This window comes from Thamnophis elegans, chromosome 5 (genome assembly GCF_009769535.1).
Source record: "Thamnophis elegans isolate rThaEle1 chromosome 5, rThaEle1.pri, whole genome shotgun sequence".
NCBI classification, from domain to species: domain Eukaryota; kingdom Metazoa; phylum Chordata; class Lepidosauria; order Squamata; family Colubridae; genus Thamnophis; species Thamnophis elegans.
In genome coordinates this window covers 65,931,550-65,951,069 of record NC_045545.1, presented here as the reverse complement: position 1 = coordinate 65,951,069, position 19,520 = coordinate 65,931,550, and the positions used below count along the sequence as shown (strand labels likewise).

General features: G+C 37.5%; 1 protein-coding gene across 1 annotated transcript in view; it reads right to left on the bottom strand.

The window, feature by feature from the left end:
• Positions 1-2,095: 2,095 nt before the first annotated feature.
• LOC116509696 (deoxynucleoside triphosphate triphosphohydrolase SAMHD1-like) overlaps positions 2,096-19,520 on the bottom strand; it is a 51,656-nt gene continuing 34,231 nt past the window's right edge. Inside the window, exons 4-18 of the mRNA XM_032218957.1 lie at positions 18,330-18,490; positions 17,531-17,646; positions 15,253-15,323; positions 14,402-14,557; positions 13,366-13,466; positions 11,275-11,383; positions 10,603-10,694; positions 10,089-10,151; positions 8,593-8,645; positions 7,779-7,918; positions 5,186-5,281; positions 4,770-4,874; positions 3,979-4,116; positions 3,469-3,585; positions 2,096-2,945 (exon numbers count right to left, since the gene is read on the bottom strand). Of these exons, the coding sequence (XP_032074848.1) occupies positions 3,469-3,585; positions 3,979-4,116; positions 4,770-4,874; positions 5,186-5,281; positions 7,779-7,918; positions 8,593-8,645; positions 10,089-10,151; positions 10,603-10,694; positions 11,275-11,383; positions 13,366-13,466; positions 14,402-14,557; positions 15,253-15,323; positions 17,531-17,646; positions 18,330-18,490 (1,518 nt within the window). The 3' untranslated portion in view covers positions 2,096-2,945. The remainder of the gene's footprint in view (positions 2,946-3,468; positions 3,586-3,978; positions 4,117-4,769; positions 4,875-5,185; positions 5,282-7,778; positions 7,919-8,592; positions 8,646-10,088; positions 10,152-10,602; positions 10,695-11,274; positions 11,384-13,365; positions 13,467-14,401; positions 14,558-15,252; positions 15,324-17,530; positions 17,647-18,329; positions 18,491-19,520) is intronic.

Sequence of the window (19,520 nt, the reverse complement as noted above, 5' to 3'; positions counted from 1 at the left end):
GTAATGGTGTGGGGTTGACCCTGGTTTCCTCCTAATGCAAGACAATGCTAGACCTCATGTGGCTGGAGTGTGTCAGCAGTTCCTGCAAGACGAAGGCATTGATGCTATGGACTGGCCCATCCATTCCCCAGACCTGAATCCAATTGAGCACATCTGGGACATTTCTCGCTCCATCCACCAACGGCATGTTGCACCACAGACTGTCCAGGAGTTGGGGGATGCTTTAATCCAGATGTGGGAGGAGACCATCCGCCACCTCATCAGGAGCATGCCCAGGTGTTGTAGGGAGGTAATACAGGCACGTGGAGGCCACACACACTACTGAGCCTCATTTTGACTTGTTTTAAGGACATTACATCAAAGTTGGATCAGCCTGTAGTGTTTGTGTCCACTTTAATTTTGAGTGTAACTCCAAATCCAGACTTCCATGGGTTGCTAAATTTGATTTCCATTGATACTTTTGTGTGATTTTGTTGTCAGCAGATTCAACTATGTAACGAACAAAGTATTTAATAAGAATATTTCATTCATTCAGATCTAGGATGTCTTATTTTTGTGTTCCCTTTATTTTTTTGAGCAGTGTATATAGTGCTTAGTAAATAGTGCCAGTTGTTTGTCTAACATGTTTATGGTTCTGTGCCAGAAGCAGGTTAGGAGGAAAAGCCTTTAGCATGTAACTGATAAAGGTTTTATCAGTTTCAGACAACAGTGCAAGTGGGAAGATTCTAATCAATTAATTAAGGTCATAGCTCTAACTTTGTAAACTTCCTGTTAGCACTTATTAAGGGAAGCTCACATCTATATTCTTCTTCTGGGGGAAAGCTCAGATATGCAAAGGGGAGAGGCAACATTTGGCTGTCTGCTGGATGGAGGTCATGAAGACAAAATGGAAGACGCACCTTCTTTTTGCTGGATATCTGATAATTCTACCCCTGTGTAAAAAGAATGGTTTCTTATCACAAAAGCAGCAAGATAATGCCCAGGATTACCATGAACAATTCACTAACCATTTAGACCTGAAGCTGAAAGAATAGCTTGATTTACAAATAGAAGCAACGTTTGAAAATTATTTCAACTGGACCAAATACTATACTATGCTTACCCTATGGTAAGCAGGTCTTTAGGAACTTCACAATTTCTTTCTCGTCATATAAATCCTGAGCTTGTAGCAGTTTGATTCCAACAACTACAGTCTACAGTAAATCTTTGAAAAATAACTTGAGGCTCTCCTAACACAAAAAAAATTAAATGTACAAAAAACCACAAACCCCCAATATATCCATATTCTAAATCCTCTGAGGGGTAAGTATAATTTTCTACACACATTATATTTTAATTACAAAGTTCTAGCTTTGTTTAAGCATGAATATTTTAAGAAAATTTAAGAAAGGTAAGTTTCAACATATTAAGGCATAAAGCAGCAGGATGTTATTGCTGAATGAAATATTCACCGGTTGATATTCAAATTCAGGTTATAAAATTTAAAGTTAGGTTGGACTGAGTATTTTATTAACTAAATTCTATTCTGAAGGTAACAAGGGAGAGGATGTCCATCAATTCCTTACAAGCGCCTTCATATCAGTGGTGTGAAAGGTAATGCAGGTGCTGCCAAAGGAATGCATGAAAATCACTTTGGTTTTCTCCAGTGGGAATATGTGTCTATCTTCTATACCACAGAAACAATGGTTCAAGGAAGGGCAAATCTGTAGCCAATCCATCATGTTTTAAAATTAAAAAAGTAGAATTCTTCTGAAACTTACTCAGATTCGTTGAATGGCCTAAAACAAAAATTATACTTTAGAATTAAATATTAGATCTTGCAATTAACAGAAACACTATGTTATTGTATAAAGTACATATTGTAGAACTTGGTAAAGAAACAACATACTGTTCTAAACAAATAATCCATAATATCTGACTACAAGAAATAAAAAATGTGTTCAAGTTGGCTTCAGAGAAGCTGGAAAAATGTTTCTCTTACAGTTCCTTTTTGTCTCTTTATGGTTCAACATAATTTTCTTGTGTTTCATTGAAAGCATGAGACTTATATTGTTTTATAATTGTTTCTTTTATTATAATAATGACAAAAATATAATTTTAAAATATTGTAATATTTATTGTGCTAATGAATATTTAGCTCTAAATCAACATACATTCACCAGCTGTCATGATCTAAAAGAGTTAAGGAATTATGGAATAATTCCTTCATATAGAAAATATATGAATTTCAAGCAAGTAGCACAAGATCTCCCCCCCCTTCTTAAGTTTATTTTATATATTTACTCAGAATATATATGAAACTATGGGGTTTGTTCACTGATTCATTTCACGGTTGATGGTTTGCACTAGTGGAAAGAATATTTCTGCAGCAGGATTTGCTGCTCCAGAATGGAGTACATCCACATATGCAAAGCTAGTTGACATTACTGTCAATGAAGCAGTACACACAGTGACAGGATGCCCTAAACCCACACCAATTGAGAAAATGTATCCTCTGGCTGGTATTGCTCCACCTAGGATTAGGACAGAAGTAGCAACAGTTGCTGAGAGAACCAAACAAATGATCTCCGACATCCTCTGAATGGATACGTACCCCAAACTCGTCGACTTAGATCTAGGAAGAGGTTTTATGGCAGGAGCAAAACTCTATTAGAAGATGGGAGGAGGACAGAATTCATGGAACAAGAAATAATCTCGAAAGAAGACACGGCTGAGGGATTTGATCTCCCTATGTTACTTGGAAGACATTGAGAGTAGGAGTGCCTAAAAGTAAGATCAACATGCTCAGGTGGGTGTTGCTGGTGGATAACAACATGCAACATGAAAGTGGGGAGAGGCAGAGTCCGTTCCATTTGTTAGCCTGTGAATTACTATCAGTAGAATGCACCAAAATGATTTGTTTCTGGTCAAAAAGGTAGCATCCATCTGGAAGTTTAAGGTTTGATCTAGACACAAAATAAATAACAATCACTTAGGTCTACTTACTATTATCTCTCTCCCCGCCCCTTGAGGAAGCAACATATCAAACAGTTCAGGAGAAGATAAACCCTAATGAAAATTGGTTACCCCTCCTTGTGCAAATTTGGAGAATTTATACTTAGAAAGCTAATGTTGAATTCAGTGAAGTATTCAGATAATTTTAGAAAAAAGATTTATATTGTAAAACTGAAATCTATTTGTAAGTTTCTTGTTTTTTAAACCTGGAGGCATTTTTGTATATTTTGCTATATAAACAACTTAAATTAAATTACACTTACATTAACACTAAAATAGTGTTGATAAATTATTTAGGTTTCTCAAAATCGCAGTAATATACAATTTTGTGAAAAAGTCTACAGGTATTTTCTACTGCAGTTTTTCAAAGGCACCATGCAGGCTTACTCTATAATTTTACAGAATATCTTTTGAATAAAATTTGGCTAGAATATATGCACACACACACAGAATTGAAGGAATGTACTAACTCACTTAAAAAAGTTTTGCTCTACAATTTGAACCACTTCTGTTCCTGTTTGAATCCTGATTTTCATCATCCTTATTAGACCCTTTTTTTGGACTAAGTTTTGGAGCAACCACATCACCATCCTATCAAATAATAAAAAAGAAAGAAATGAAGTTTTGCATTTCAGATCAGCTGTTAAGATATTTTATCACCTCTCCTGACAATTGAAATAAATATGTGTACATTTAAGGGTTAAAATATTATCAGGCCTGACGTATCCCTGTGCATGGGATAAATCATGATTTTTTAAAATTCACAATCTTTTTTATTGCTGTTAATGAAAATACCAATTTTATGTAAATAACATTTTAATTTCTAGTACGTTCATTAATATAATATAGCATATGAGCAACATTTGTGTCTTACCAATGCTTATTGCAGTAGCCCATTAAGAAGTACACAGTAAAGAATGACACCTTCCAAAATTTACAGGAGGGTGGCGCATTATGAGTGTACCCTATGTATGAACGTCTTACCCGTGGTTTAGTGAACTTCTTATCCAAACACCACTGATTAAAGTATTTTGTAGCAGCCTCAATTATCTTTTTATCCTTTTTTTTACAATAAACTCTGATGATCTGCTCTGCAAATTTTTCTGGGAGCAGCTGTGAAACCTTAAAGACAGAAATAATTAAAATGCTTAACTTCAATAACATTCGTGATCTTTCCCAAGCAGTGAAACAAAGCACTGAAAGCCATTATAAAAGGAACATCCAATACAATCATGATAGAGCTGGTGTAGAGGATTCCCCCCTTTAAAACAAAATATCATTACAGGTAATTCGTGACTTATGACCAGTTGCTTACCAATTGTCCAAAGTTACAAAGAAACCTCCAAAAAGTACTTTTGACCCAGATTTGAAGCTGCCATGGCTGTTCTCCTCCCCAGTCACATATCCTATTTTGGGTACTCAGCAACTGGTGGGTACTCAGCAACTGGTCCACATTTATGGTTACAGTCACATAACTATGATTTACATTTTTTTTCAGCAACCAGCTGATTTACTTCTGATTTCAGGCAAAAAATGGCTGAGGACAAAGGATTCACTTAATAATTGCAGGATTTGCACTACAACCACAGGGTTCATGTTACAACGGCTAAAAAACCCACTGTAAACTCAGATATGGTCACATGATAACCTCATGACTTCTGAACATAATCCTGGGCTCAAATATGCTCATAAATGGAGAACCACCTGCAATATAGTGGCTATTTTAAAACCAACACATTAAACTGGCAAAACCAAACACTCCCATTTTTACTTACTTGTTCTCTTGTAATATTAACTGCCTGAGTGATGTCAGTCTTGCAGTAAAAGTGAACATTATTGATAGGGTCCTTTTCTTTCATTCCATAATCCATATTAATAACCTTTCTGTATAGGACAAAATCAAAATAAAGCACACTTAATAATTTATATACATACATGTTAAGAAAGCAAAGATATTCTATAAAAAAAACAAAACCTGAGCTTGGTTGTTTTCTTGCAGATGTTTTATTACCCAAACTAAATAACATCATTACTGCTAATGATCAGTGGTAGCACTGACGCTGTTACCTAGTTTGGGTAATGAAGCATCTGCAACAAAAAGAGCAAACTCAGATAGCACTAAGAACCCCTCATTTCAACTCTGAGCTACAGATATTCTGGTAAAGCAAAACCAAAAAAGCATCTTACTTACATCAATAATAAAATCTTCAGCCTTCAGTTCCACATCTACAGAGATTGTATCAGGTTTGGAATTAACAATTCCAGCTCGCAATCCATCATGATCTTCCTGGAAGGCATAACATTTTTAACTTTTCATTGAGTCAGCAGACAACAGTAATTTCAGAAACTTGATTAATACCTAGAAAAATATTTGAGTTATATGTATCATTTACTGCAACAAATATATAATTGCTATTACGGTATATCTATATACTGGTATCATCTATGTATATGAATATGTATATTTATATAATTTTCAAAATTAGAAATTTTTGGGAATTAGATCAAAAGTCATCTATATTGGCAAGAGAATTCTAAACTCTTCAGGTGGACTGAAGTTGGAAGTGAAGTTAATCTCCATTACAAAGAGAAGGAAAATATAGGTTGGTGTATTTTAGTATTTGTTATTTCATGATAAAAATGTACGATAACATTTTCTTGAAAATATACAGTATGTAATTGAAGTATGGGTTAAGCTAAGCTTAAGTTAAGCTATGGCTCATATGACCTAGCAGCCTCTAAGGTACCTGCAGTATTAAGATGCAGCACTCTTATGAATGAAAAGCAACAATTCAATTTTACAAAAAGAAAAATAAGAATATTAGTTATATATAGAACTATGGAATGAAGAATTGGAAAATCTACACTAATGTATAATTAAGAAACACAAAACATAATTATTAAATATGAAATTAATTTATTGGAAAATTCATTTTTGAAATAAAGGTTTTGGGGAGGGTTTTTTTTAGTATCTTGTGAGGTATAAGCCTTTTGAAAGCATGTGTGCCTGCACAGCAATTTAATTCTACTGCTAGTTCCAATAGAAGTTTCTGTATGTTTTGTATGTATACATGCAAATGGAAACTGCAGTCATGCAATCTTCCTAAATGAGCTGCTTTATTGTTTGATGAGATGTTTCATTTGGGCCAATTCACAAAGTATTCAATTATCACTTTTGAATATTTTGCAAAACTTAAGAATGAATAATAAGCTATACTACAAGAGCTGTAAATATAACATTTGGCTCCAGACAGCAATTTTTTATCTTTTGTGCAAACAATTAAAGAAAACAGCTCCAAGTGAATTTATCCAAAAAAGAAAATTAAAGGCACTAATAGAACGAATATAGATGAGCAATTGTCTTTTTTATTCCCTGTGATGGCTGTCTGCCTTAGACATTTTAATTAACTCATTGAACATTCTGTTGCAAAGGGACAAAGTCCTACTTAATTCAGTCTGTTTCAACTAATTGCAACGGGATTTTTCAATGTTCAAAAACATTTTCTTCCTGCTACCCAGTTCACTACCCAGTAATTACAAAAGGCTGCCACCTCATCTTTTCCTGTGCAACTGGGATGAAAGGGCTCATTTCTATGATTTTCTATAACCCAAACACTGAAACATTAGTTCTGATTAGATAATCCTTGCCCTGTTGGCTTATTGTTTCAGAAATATTTCCGTACCCTAAAGAAGGAATAATGTTTGGGGGGGCAACAGTCAAAATAGAAGCACTGCTTCTAATTTCCTACTGCCTTCCCCATCTGGGAATCTGTCAAGGAACATTGGAAATCTCTCTCCCCCCCCCCCCCATTTCCTTCTCTTCCCTTTCAGGTAGGCAGATAAGAAACTGCTGCTGCATGGAGGGGAAAGCAAAGGACTGTGAGACTGGCTCAGAAACTGTCAGAGAAGCTTGAAAATAAAGATCACATATGATAGCAGCCATGACTTTCCAAAATTTTATCCCTTGGGAGTCATGGGCTCCAGATTTTGGAAGCATTCTGTAAGTTACTCCATTTGAAGTAACTTGGCTCAGAAATTGTTGTCCTATGATGCACCATTTCATCCAATTCAATGAGACGAGAGTTTTATTAGTATAGAAATGGAGCACTCAAGCTATTAAGAATTCGGTTTAAAGGTTATCACCTTTAAAACTCTACATGGCACAGACCAAGGTTATCTGCAAGATTGCCTTTTTTCTAAGGACGTCCACCTGTCTTACCAGGTCTGATAGGTTGGGCACAGTTCTCATCCCTTCTCCAAAACATTGCTACCTTATGGGAGCGAGGAAGCATGTATTTTTTGTGGCACTCTCCTAGCTTTCAAAAAACCACTGAAGACCTGGCTTTTCCTCCAAGTGCTGGGATAGGATGAGGTGACTGCTAGAAGCTTGACTGGATGCCAGTTTTTTTTGCTTATAATGTTTATTGTTTAATGAGTTTTTATGTGGTTTATATTCTTGATTGAGAGCTACGCAGAGTTTGGTATAAGATGGGCAATTATAAAAATGTTTTAAATAAAATACATGTATACATAAACATATACCATTTTGCACATAACATCAGAAGTAGCAATAATGCTACTTCCTGCAACATTTTTAGATGCCCTCAGTCGTCGTTCCCTATTTTTAATGATCCAAGTCTCAAAATATTGCCAAACTTTATGAATTTTATGAGAGAGTTATATTTAGAAAATATAAAAGATATAGAAAATGAATGATTGTTCAATTATTATAGCTAAATGACTTCATACAATTAAATGATTTAACCAATGCAAATTGTCTCAACCTTTTTAATTTTCTTGCCCTCTGGTGGCTGCGTTTCTCCCAAGCATTTAAAGAGATCGCGCTGCTGTATTTTACACAGAATTTCACGTGCATCACTCAGCTCTGGTTCATCAGAATGTAGAATCTTCAAAAAGATTTCATCTGCCAGAAAGCGTTATATAAATAATTATCCTCATATATATTTTGTTACCAATTTCAATAATAAACAATAATGCAAACTAAAAGAAAGAAAAGAGAATAGAAAGAACAAAATATGGGAGGAAAAATAAAGAAAATGAAGCGAAATAAAGAAGTGACTTCCAACCTTCATTACAAGTACAGACAAATTTAGTAACCCTTCACATCTTATATGGCAACAAATAAATAGCTCTTCATCCCATATCCCATCCCATATCTATAAGCAAACCCATAAAACAGCAACTTTTCAATCCTGGTGTCAGCAAAGAATTTGTAAAGGGTTGCCAGAACTTCGTAACAAAGTCTAATTTTAACCTTGATCAAGTAAACCAACCTGTCGTTTATTCACCTGTTCTTTGGTCTTTGCTACAATCGTCAGTTCTTCTTTAATGCCTTAATTATTAAAGCTAACTAAATATTTTTATACCCATGAAAAAATATAAGACATCTTTTTCCAAGTCTAAAATGGCAACCAGTAACCTCCCAACAAACAGAAAATACCTTGTTTTTGAAAGGATTTGCCGTTTCGGTGGAAACGCTGTTACAGTATAATAGCACCTTGCTACAAAACTGAAACCTGAGAAAAATACTTCTCATGCTTAGTGGGATAAGAATTTCTGGAGAATCCACACATTCACCTGTCAGCTTGGTATAGGCTTCCATGTCTTCCAGTGCTGTAGAGATCCGGAACATTTTTGGTTTGGTTTGGTTTGGTTTTATTGGGATTTATATGCCGCCCTTTTCCCTGAGGGGACTCAGGGCGGCTTACAACCACAGGGGAGGGGAAGTGCAAGGTCAAAACAAAACACTTTGTGAACAAAAGAAAAATAATAAAACACAACTTTCATTCAGCAATCAAACACTCGGGCGGGTAATTGGAAGCCTATCCCCAGGCCTGTTGGGAGAGCCAGATCTTGAGGGCTGCGCGGAAGGTCTGGATCGTGGTGAGGGTGCGGATCTCCATGGGGAGCTCGTTCCATAGGGTCGGGGCAGCAACAGAAAAGGCCCTCCTCCGTGTGGTCGCCAGTCGACATTGACTGGCAGATGGAATTCGGAGGAGGCCCAGTCTGTGCGATCTGATTGGTCGATTTAGGGAGGTAATCGGCAGAAGGCGGTCTCTCAAGTACCCAGATCCACTACCATGGAGTGCTTTAAAGATGGTCATCAGTACCCTGAAGCGCACCCGGAGACCAACAGGTAGCCAGTGCAGCTCGCGGAGGACAGGTGTAACGTGGGCGAACCGAGGTGCGCCCACTATCACTCGCGCGGCTGCATTTTGGACTAGCTGTAGTCGCCGGATGCACTTCAGGGGCAACCCCATGTAGAGCCCATTGCAGTATTCCAGTCTAGAGATCACAAGGGCTCGAGTGACTGTTGTGAGAGCCCCCCGATCTAGGTAGGGCCGCAACTGGCGGACCAGGCGAACCTGGGCAAATGCCCCCCTGGTCACAGCTGACAGCTGGTGGTCAAAAGTCAGCTGTGGATCCAGGAGGACTCCTAAGTTGCGGACCCTATCTGAGGGGTATAAAATTTGACCCCCCAGCCTAAGCGTTGGTGTATTAGCCAAATTATTGGGGGGGAAACACAACAGCCACTCGGTCTTATCCGGGTTGAGCACCAGTTTGTTAGCACTCATCCAGTTCTTAACGGCCTCCAGACCCTGGTTCATCACGTCCACCGCTTCATTGAGTTGGCACGGGGCGGACAGATACAATTGCGTATCGTCCGCATATTGATGGTATTTTATCCCGTGCCTCCGAATGATCTCGCCCAGCGGTTTCATGTATATGTTAAATAGTAGGGGGGATAAGACCGAACCCTGAGGTACTCCACATGTTAGGGGCCTCAGGGACGATCTCTGCCCCCCGACTAACACCGACTGCGACCTGTCCGAGAGGTAGGAGGAGAACCACCGCAGAACAGTGCCTCCCACTCCCACCTCCCGCAGTCGTCGCAGAAGGATACCATGGTCGATGGTATCGAAAGCCGCTGAGAGGTCAAGGAGAACCAGGATGGACGCATAGCCTCCATCTCTGGCCCTCCAGAGATCATCGGTCAATGCGACCAAAGCGGTTTCTGTGCTGTAACCAGGTCTGAAGCCGGACTGGAAGGGGTCAAGATAGCTAGCTTCCTCCTTTTTCCACCTGAGCCCTTTATTTCGATATGTGGATCAGCCTTTAGAAAGGCATCAGTAATCCTAATATGAAATAGATGATACAAATTGGAAATTATAAAAAACTGTATTTTCAGAAACTATATATTTAATTATACTTAAATATAAACAATATTTACCTTCTTCAATGAAATCTACTTTGACAATGATTAAGAGGGAAAGGAAAGGGTATGTTCAATTGAGCTACATTAGCAGAGAAAAAGTTAATTGGCTAGATTAATTTATTAAAAATCTTTTGAGAAATCAATGACTCTTCTAAGTATGTTAACTGCACACAATTTATTTATAAAAAGTACAGCTAGACATCAAACCTTATTGAAGCAGCATTTTCCTCCCTAATCATGTAGAGATATAATTTCTTCAAATAATATCTTGTTCATTGAAATATATGCAGATTTAAAACTATTAAAATGCATATTTTTATAAGTGTTGATTTGATCAACAACTCCCACAGAGTAGATCCTTTCATACTTACAGGATTTCAATAATGTTGGCAACTTTGTGCTGATATGCTCTGCGGTACAGACAGTTTCGTGTGTGGAACATGTCATACAAATTTCCAACCTCCTTTTAAATATAAAACATATTATTTCTCTGTTATTAAAACTATAGTTGCAAAACAATACAGCATTGAGGGTAATATTAACCAACTAATTCACAAAACTGTCCACTTGCAAAATCTCTGACTAATTTTAATGGTCAGTAATAATATTCTCTCCAAATGCTTTTTCCTTAGATATCCAGAAATGAATACTGTTGACTCTTTTGAAGAAATAGGGGACATTTCTGGAACATTTATTATGAATAAAATATTTACTATGTAATGCTATATATCAAGAGTTTATACTTCTCATCCCATTCATAGCTTCTCATAAGTCTAAAAAGGATCATTATTTATTATGTTTATTGTTGCAATCTTATTGTATCAATTTTACTATAGGTTTCTGATATTGGTTTGTTTTTCTAAATAATAATAGTGGTTTTTTTTTAAAAAAAAACTGTTCTTGAACACAGTAATACAATGACGGTTGCAAAAAATTTGTATGAGGGTTCTATAAAGATAAAATTATTTTAATCAGTAAAAATTCTCCAACAGAGATACTTTTGTGAAATAAACAAAATACACAATCTGTCTAAGGGAATTTACCTTGTCGCGGGTACAAATATGCATCATATCTTTCACTTGGCACACTCGAGCCAATTTAATGAAGCGCTCATAATCAAAACTGTTTTGAATTCCAAGATGATGACAATCCCTGAATATATTCCAAGAAGAGAAATAAGACCATTCAATTAATTTTTTTTAAAATCTAGTTTGCATATGAATACATTTACAATAAGTCTAATAAATATTATTGCACACAAATTAATATACAGTACTGTTTCAAAATATTATTTATGGAAAGCAAAACAGTAGAAAAATTATTAAACCAAAATAGACAATGAATATGAAACAAATCAGTAATTTCAACGCTCTATAGCGATAGACATTTTAAAGTTAATTTATCTGATGTTCCTAAGGAGTTTCCCGTAATATGAAACAATTCATAAAAGTTGGAATTTTAATTATAAAACAATACACATTGACACACACTTAAAGTCATAGCTATCATCTGAACAACATTCTTTCTCATTTTCCACCATATTGTTCTCTACTATGAATTACAGATCCACAAGTATCATTTCACTCAAAAAAACATCAAATGTAGACCGGTTACAATACTTATTTTTATTCAAGCTTCTTCCTCTACAGCTCTTTGATGTATTATTCTGCAGAATCAATAGGGATAGTGCTACCAGTCAAGATATTGTAAAGGTAGAATGAAAATAATTGATAATTGACATTTGATACCAACCTAGTGGCTTATCAAAAATTTCCCAAAGTGATCCAATTAATAGCTTAGTTTCTTCTTCATTTATTTATTTATTAAAATACATGATATAATATAGTTTGAGGTAAGACTGAGTTAAGGTCTACCCATTTCTTGCTTACTTTTTAAATATATGAATACAGTTTGATATCTTTTGAAAGGATACCTTGTTTTCCCGAAAATAACACAGGGTCTTATTTTCTTTTTACACACAAAATATGGCTTGGGCCTTATTATGAGGGGTTTATTGTTTTGGGGTTGCTGGGTGGCTGCTCTCTTGCGAGCAGGCTCCCAAAGAGCCGGGCACAGCCTCATGGGCGAATGGCTGTGTTGCACTGTCTCAGCAGCGCAACACAGCAACCATCAAGCGACCACGCTCACGAACAGCCACCTGGCCAATCCCCTTTCACTGACGGAGGGGTATCGCCAAGCCGCGTGGGCGCCTGTTCGCGGTCGCCCGGCTCCCACGGCTTGGCACCTTCGAAATGGCAGTAAATAACGCTCTGCACGGCTGGAGAGGGGGGTTGCGCAAGCGGCTGTTCCACTGTCGCTTGCACGCCTCCCAGCCTCATGATGCCCTGGCCCAGCTCTCTCCGCAGAACCAGGGGACCTCTGCTGCTGCCTCCACATGGCTTTTTCTGCGGCTTCCAAACTGAGTCTTCCGGCAGTAGCCGCTCTGGGCGTACACTCTATGGTTGTACGCTCTGCCAGCAGCTGGCCCTGGGGTTTGTCGGGTGGGTGCTCATGAGTGTAATCACTTCACAGCTGCTGTGTTGCGCTGCTGCGACAGCGCAACACAGCCATTTGCCCATGAGGCTGTGCCCGGCAGAGAGCAACTGCACGGCAACCCCCCTCTTCAGCTGAGCACAGAGCCGCTCACCAACCTAGCGGTATCCCGAAGGCACTAAGCAACGCGATTACCTTTGCCTCCCCCCCCCAGTTCCCGCGGCTTGGCACCTTCGGGATACCGCTAGGTTGGTGAGTGGTGCTCTGCCTGGCCAGAGGTGGGGGGTTTGTCCAGGGGGCTTATTTGCAGGGGACGGCTTATATTTTTGCCCACCAGAAAAATGTAGCATGGCCTTATTATCAGGACATGTTGCCATTTCGGGGAAACACAGTACCACATTATATTATTTATTATTTCTGTGTGTGCTTGCCTTTCCATCAAAATGACTAATAATCTAAAATAATATATAATAATACAAATAGCATAAAAACAATTAAAACCACGTAACATTGAAGAAGTCTAACTGCAAAAAAATATACAAAGAAAAAAAATCACTTTGTTGAAGGCATTGTACACAAAAGACTTCCAATATCGCTTATAAAAATGTTTTCAAGACCAGTAAATAGTAAAGTTTCCATACCTGGCAAAGTAGTCCCATTTATCAACATCAATGCCAGTTATTTTGTTAGCCACTATTTCATAAAGAAAACTCTTGTTTTTGGAACGACCACAATAGGGCCACTGGATGAGAAAGACAAAAATGTAAGCATATACCGTCTTCGAATTAATATTTGTACCTATTTCTTGGTGAAAACAAGTTAAAACAATCAAACCAAGATTTTTAAGAAGTAACTTTCCAAAGTTTTGCAAATGCTGCAGCATATCAATTGCTATAATCTGTATTTTAATCATAAAAAATTAAACAGTGGACAGTCCCAGTCCCGCCAATGACAGCGGGGTGTGAGGGCTGAGGCAGCAGCAGTGATGGGAGAAAGGTGGCAGCAGGGGGCAGGACAGTGGCACAGTGTTGGCATAGGGGGCAGGGCATCAGTGCAGCATGGGAGTGGACAGCAGGGTAGCAGGCATTGTCCACAATAGTCCCAGTTTTTTATGTGGCCCCTTGGGAAAATTAATTGCCCACCCATTATAGATGTATTCCATAATTATTCCCATTTCTGTATAATGTCTTTTTAAAACATTTTGCACCTTTTTTTAACATGCAATGTTTTATTTGTTCTGTCTCCATGTCATATCTGAGTAAGAGTTTATATATGTGCCCCTAGTGGATATCTTAATTCTGTATGACGTTTCAAAATTTTCCTACAAGCTCTCCCTCATTTTTGAGTTCAGTTTTTAATTTTACAGCAATGTTGAAAGTAATTTGTATTTTTTATTTGAACAGGATTGGAAAAAAAACATTTATACATCTATTCTAATGATGGCTCTCAACATGTCAGCAAGTAGCATCTTCCACCCTCAGAAATGTCAGGACTAAGCCTGGGTCTTTCCGCATGCAACTGTTTGCTCTGCTATTGGACTCCTGCACTTTACATATTAAAAATAAACAACTAACTAAAACTAGTGACCTTGCCTTTTGCCCCTTTCCTCTTCTGATCCCCGTTCATTCTAGTAAATTGCACAACATTTAGATAAGATATGAAAAAAATGGAACTCACCTCTTTGTCTCCCATTTTCTCCTCAACAGGACCTGCTATCTGTTCTTTGATAAAATGTATGTCTTCATCAAGCTGGAGACCATACTTTTCCATGTCTGGCTTTAAGTTATTGGAATCAATTAAGTATTCAAACATCTGAACGGAAGCCAGCTCATGCTGTAAATATATATAGATAGATAAGATGTTAAATCACTTCTTTTTAAAAGAATGGCATACATAGCCAGGGAAGTCTACAATGCTTTTTAGTTCCGGCAGCTTATGATTGCTACTTCATTTGGTTGCTCAGTAGCTAAGACACGAAGATTGTCAATAAGAAAGGTCGGCAGTTCTAATCCCTAGTACAGGTCTCCTGTGTGAGCAGGGGGTGGGACAAGATGACCTCCAAGATTCCTTCCAACTCTGTTAGGTCATCTATGTTAAAAATGAAAAGCCCCCTCTAAACAGAGAGGGGGGGATGACACCACCTATCTCCTGTCTACAACACAGTCCTTTCAGCAGTCCCAGAAGGTTCCACACACCTATTTCCAGACCAATTCAGTTAACTCTGAGACACAGATAAACCCCCAACTGACCTCAATGACTTTCAGAGAGCTAATGATCTATTCTCAGAGTGCTAACAGCCAGATAACTGCAAAGAATATAAATCCTTCCATTCCCCACCATTCGGTCAGAACTGAAGAAGCCTGTTGGATAAGAAGTAAAACATTTTCAAGTGGGAAAAAACCCCAAGGAAGCCCAGTTGCCTTTTGGAAAAGCACCTTTGGGACAACCATGACCTGGATGATTGAGAATCTCCATGAGCATGTCTCACTTACAATACATATAAACTTAATAAGAAAAATAATACCCGCCTTCCATTTTAATCCCGGGCGAGCAAGTGGAATGAATCTTCCATCAAACATATGTGAAAATGGTCCATGACCTAAAAATAAAGATTATACAATTAATATTTGGCAGAGTTAAGATGTATTTGCATGTTTTTAACTGCATAAAGATATACTCAGATACACAGACAAATGTTCCTCAAATTATGGTATTACTAAATCTATTATAGCAAAAGTATTCATTTATTGTTTATTGAACCTGAGTTGGTCATTTTTTAATCCACTCCAGTGGTGGGTTCCGGATCCCATTGCAACCGATATGATGCAATGGGGCCTGGCGTCCACCACATGCGCATGCGTACTTACCGCCCACGATGCTCCATGATGCTCTAGCTGCTGTATGGTCCGTGCGCATGCACGGAATCCCCGAAAACCTCAAATATCGGTAAGAAGCGTGGGCGGGTGGGTGGGCCCTCCAAAGCACTGTATCGGAATGATACCTGGTGCTCCTGGTAGGCACCGGTACGCCCGTACTGGGGCGTACCGTTCATAACCCACCATTGATCCACTCCCTCTCTCTCTCTGATTAACAATTACACTAGAATTTAAGTTTCAAACTGTTTTCAGTTGTTTTAATTATGTTGAAAAGATCATGTTGAAATAAGTAATTTACGTTATAGAGTAGAACTTTAAAATTTAAAAGCAATATTAAGCATAGAAACAAGCTAGAAATAAAAAAGTGGCATCTTCTTCCTGTTACATTATTGAAAACGTGGTTTGTAATCAGTTCCTCAAAATAGGAAAACCTTTGGACTTACTATTTATGCTAATTGATAAGACACACGATTTATCTTTCTAACAACTGCATTACATATTAAAACCATGTTTAGTTTTCCTTTCATAGAATAATTATGCTAAACTATTGCCAGAGTTCCCAAGGCAAGATCCTCCTGCCTTACCTTTCTTTTAGATGTTTCTAAATATTAACATTAAATGAGTATTATTAAAAAGCTGGCATGCTGCAAAGCCAAACAGTGGCACTAGAGTCATTTACAGTTATTTCTGTAAATATCTCAGAATTCGACACAAAATTGGTGGCTGGCTACAGTTTAGGTCTTTGTTATAAATGAACAGAAAGTAATCTAGGACTTGAAAGCAGGTGGCAGAAAGCTAACAACAACAAAATCAATTATTTGGGACTGAAAAGCTCCAATCAGCAACAGCAGAAATATACTTCTATAGATGTTTAACTCTCTTTGTTTCAGCATACTTGACGGGATTGGCCTTGTGACCTTCTATCTCTCTCATAGGATTTGGAGTGGACTGTCACCCCGCCTAGATTATTTCTATGTACCCCCAAGTCACATTCCATTGGTTGACAAACACTGAATTACCATATCTCTACAACAGATAAGAGTCAAAATAATGAATTCTAGTTGAGGCATTTCATAATTAAATTGACTTTTGTAAACCCTATCTATAACCTTAAAGCTCAGCAACTACATTTTAAATACTGACACAGTTTACATCAAATTAGTATTGATTTATTCCTTTGTATAGAAATTGGCTCACCTGTCTTATGTTGAATGCAATATTTTACAATTCTACCCTACTCCTTTTCCAGAAACATGAAATCTGAATTTTTCTTTCTCAGGGCTACATACATTTGATCAAGTTAATGCAGAAGTTAATACAGTTGTTAAAACTAAGGTGGCAGGCCAAACCAAAAGGTAGGCCTCAAGCCTGAACCAAACTAAGGCTCCATGATATTAAGTTTGAACTTCTCTACATATAAACTGCTTAGCTTGCTCTTAGGATAAAACGTGGTTAGACATGAGTTATAGTATCAGCAGAAAGGATGTCTGCATCCAAAATATGCTGAGGCAAGGAATCTATTTTAGCCCATCCGCCTGCTTATCTGTTGATTTGTGTATTAGACATATATTGTTAGTTCCTCAAAAGACCAGATGTACTGTCCATTGGCTGACCCATGTATTATGACATTCTATAGACACTATATCTCTGTAACCCAAGGACAACTCCTGAGAGGTGTTTCCAAAACCAACAGATGGTTGATGGCGAGATGGGGAGGATGCGTCATCACCACTATATAAGGAAGTCCCTGAATCCCACTTGGGGTTCAGGCCATTTACTCTTTGCTATGAACCTGCGCAAATAAACCTTTCCTTCTCTGAAGTGCTGGCTTGGGTCCCATCATTTCTACAACAAAACTATCACAAGAAATAGTTTGGAATGGTATAATATTTTTATATGCATATTACGTATTAACAAAGAACTAGCTTACCTAAATCATGACACAGTCCAGCAATTTGAACACACAGAATATCTCTCTGATCAATATTCAGTTCAGGTTGTCGTTCTTGCAATGCCTGCACCAAACGGCCTGCGAGATGACTAACGCTTTTCCAAAAAAGAGAAGAAATTAACTTTTCTATGTCTTGATTTATAAATAAAATGGGAGTTAAGTTGTTAATGCAATGCAATTATGAACTGGGCTATAAGGCTTATTTAAATTCTGAATTTCAATATTATATAGTAGAGAATGTTTCATGTTACTGATCTTTGTTTCGAACAAAGTGAAATGTGAACTTTAATGTGAAACAAGGAAGATTTTTTTTTCATTTTTAAAGGAAGAAAACAATATCTGCATATTCTTGCCTGTATTTTATACACACTACTATGTAGACGCAAGTTTTTTTTAACTTAAGCAGAAATTAAGAAAAGTTTTGCATTCTCTCCTGTTTATTCTTTGCATGGAGCATGGAAACCCTACATTATAGAGACTACACAAAGCCCAATGGTATTTGACATAATAAAATGCACTATATTCAAGATAATGTCTACATAAACCAAGTAGTCTTTCTTTTCATCTACAATTAGTAGTGGTGATTCCCAAAGTTTAAGAAAAAATACTATGTATTATAAATTTTAAGGGTATCTAAAAATACACTTACATAAAGCAAAATTTAAATATACAAATCTCCCTCAATGAAAAACATATAGCAGGAACTGGCTGTTTTAAAAAATTCAGTAGAATCATTTTATTTATACAAAAGCAGTTTCTGTGTATAGTACTCCTTTACCCAAGAGAATGTTCAAAGCGATTGTTTGATGCTCCTGGGAAAACATAGTAAGTGCCACCCAATTGTTTAATATATCGTAGACGCTGAAATTGAGGTGTGTCAATGATGCGAACAAGAAGAGGATGCATTTCAATATGACCATGGATTGGATCATTAAAAACCTGGAAAAAACAAAACAACATTTTAAAATATCAGTTAATCTATAATGAATATTTCAATCAAGAATAAACATTGCCTTTTTCTAATTCTAAAAAATTAAGATAAACACAGGGTAATTTTTTTTTGTTTTGTAAATGTGTTTTTATTTTCCATTTTCATTTCGTACAGTCACATATATACTGTGCATAACCGGGGCCATATAACATTAAACAATAAACACAGCCATTCCTCTTGTCAACAATACCCCCCAAAATAGAAACCCAATGTACCTCTTCGACCCTCCATACACCTTTTCTTTCGCCCCCCTCCAACTTTCCATCTTCCCTCCAACATTCCCCTCTACCCTACTTCCCCTCCCCCTCTACCACTCCTAAACACAGGGTAATTAAAGGCCTGACTCACAAATAACGAATAGCCCAAATGAAAATCAACTGGGACAAATTAACCACCCATATAAAACAAAAGTTGAAAATCCTAGGCTAATGATTTAAACACTCTGTTATCTTTCTTCTGCCATTTCCAGAACTACTGTAGATGGCTACTCTCTTATCATCTTCAGCAGATTTGGGGCAGGAAATAAAGCCTGCAGAGAAAGCAGGATTTTTTTTTAAACGTTATCTGTTCCAAAAATATTAGCAAAATTCTTATGGAATGTATGGACCTTGTTTTTTTTTTTTTTTTTTTTTTTTTAAGCAGGGAATTTTAACTTTCCAGATTTCTAGTTTTATCATCTAAACCTCCATTTCTTCACAGAAAGACCGTTGGCTTACCTGAACGGTCGTTCTCAGGGCACTGCGAGCAGAGTCCAATGCTGGGTTAACACAGCCTATCAGCCCTTGGACTGAGTGATGTTTTTAGTTGACCACGCCTCCCTTTGCCTCTGCATGCTCAGTTCGAAAACGAAGGAAACCGTCCTGTAATCAGTTACAGTCAATACAGTCACATCGTTCAATAGAATAAACACCCGGGTGGGTTTGGACTCTCCTCGCAGTGCCCTGAGAACGACCATTCAGGTAAGCCAATGGTCTTTCT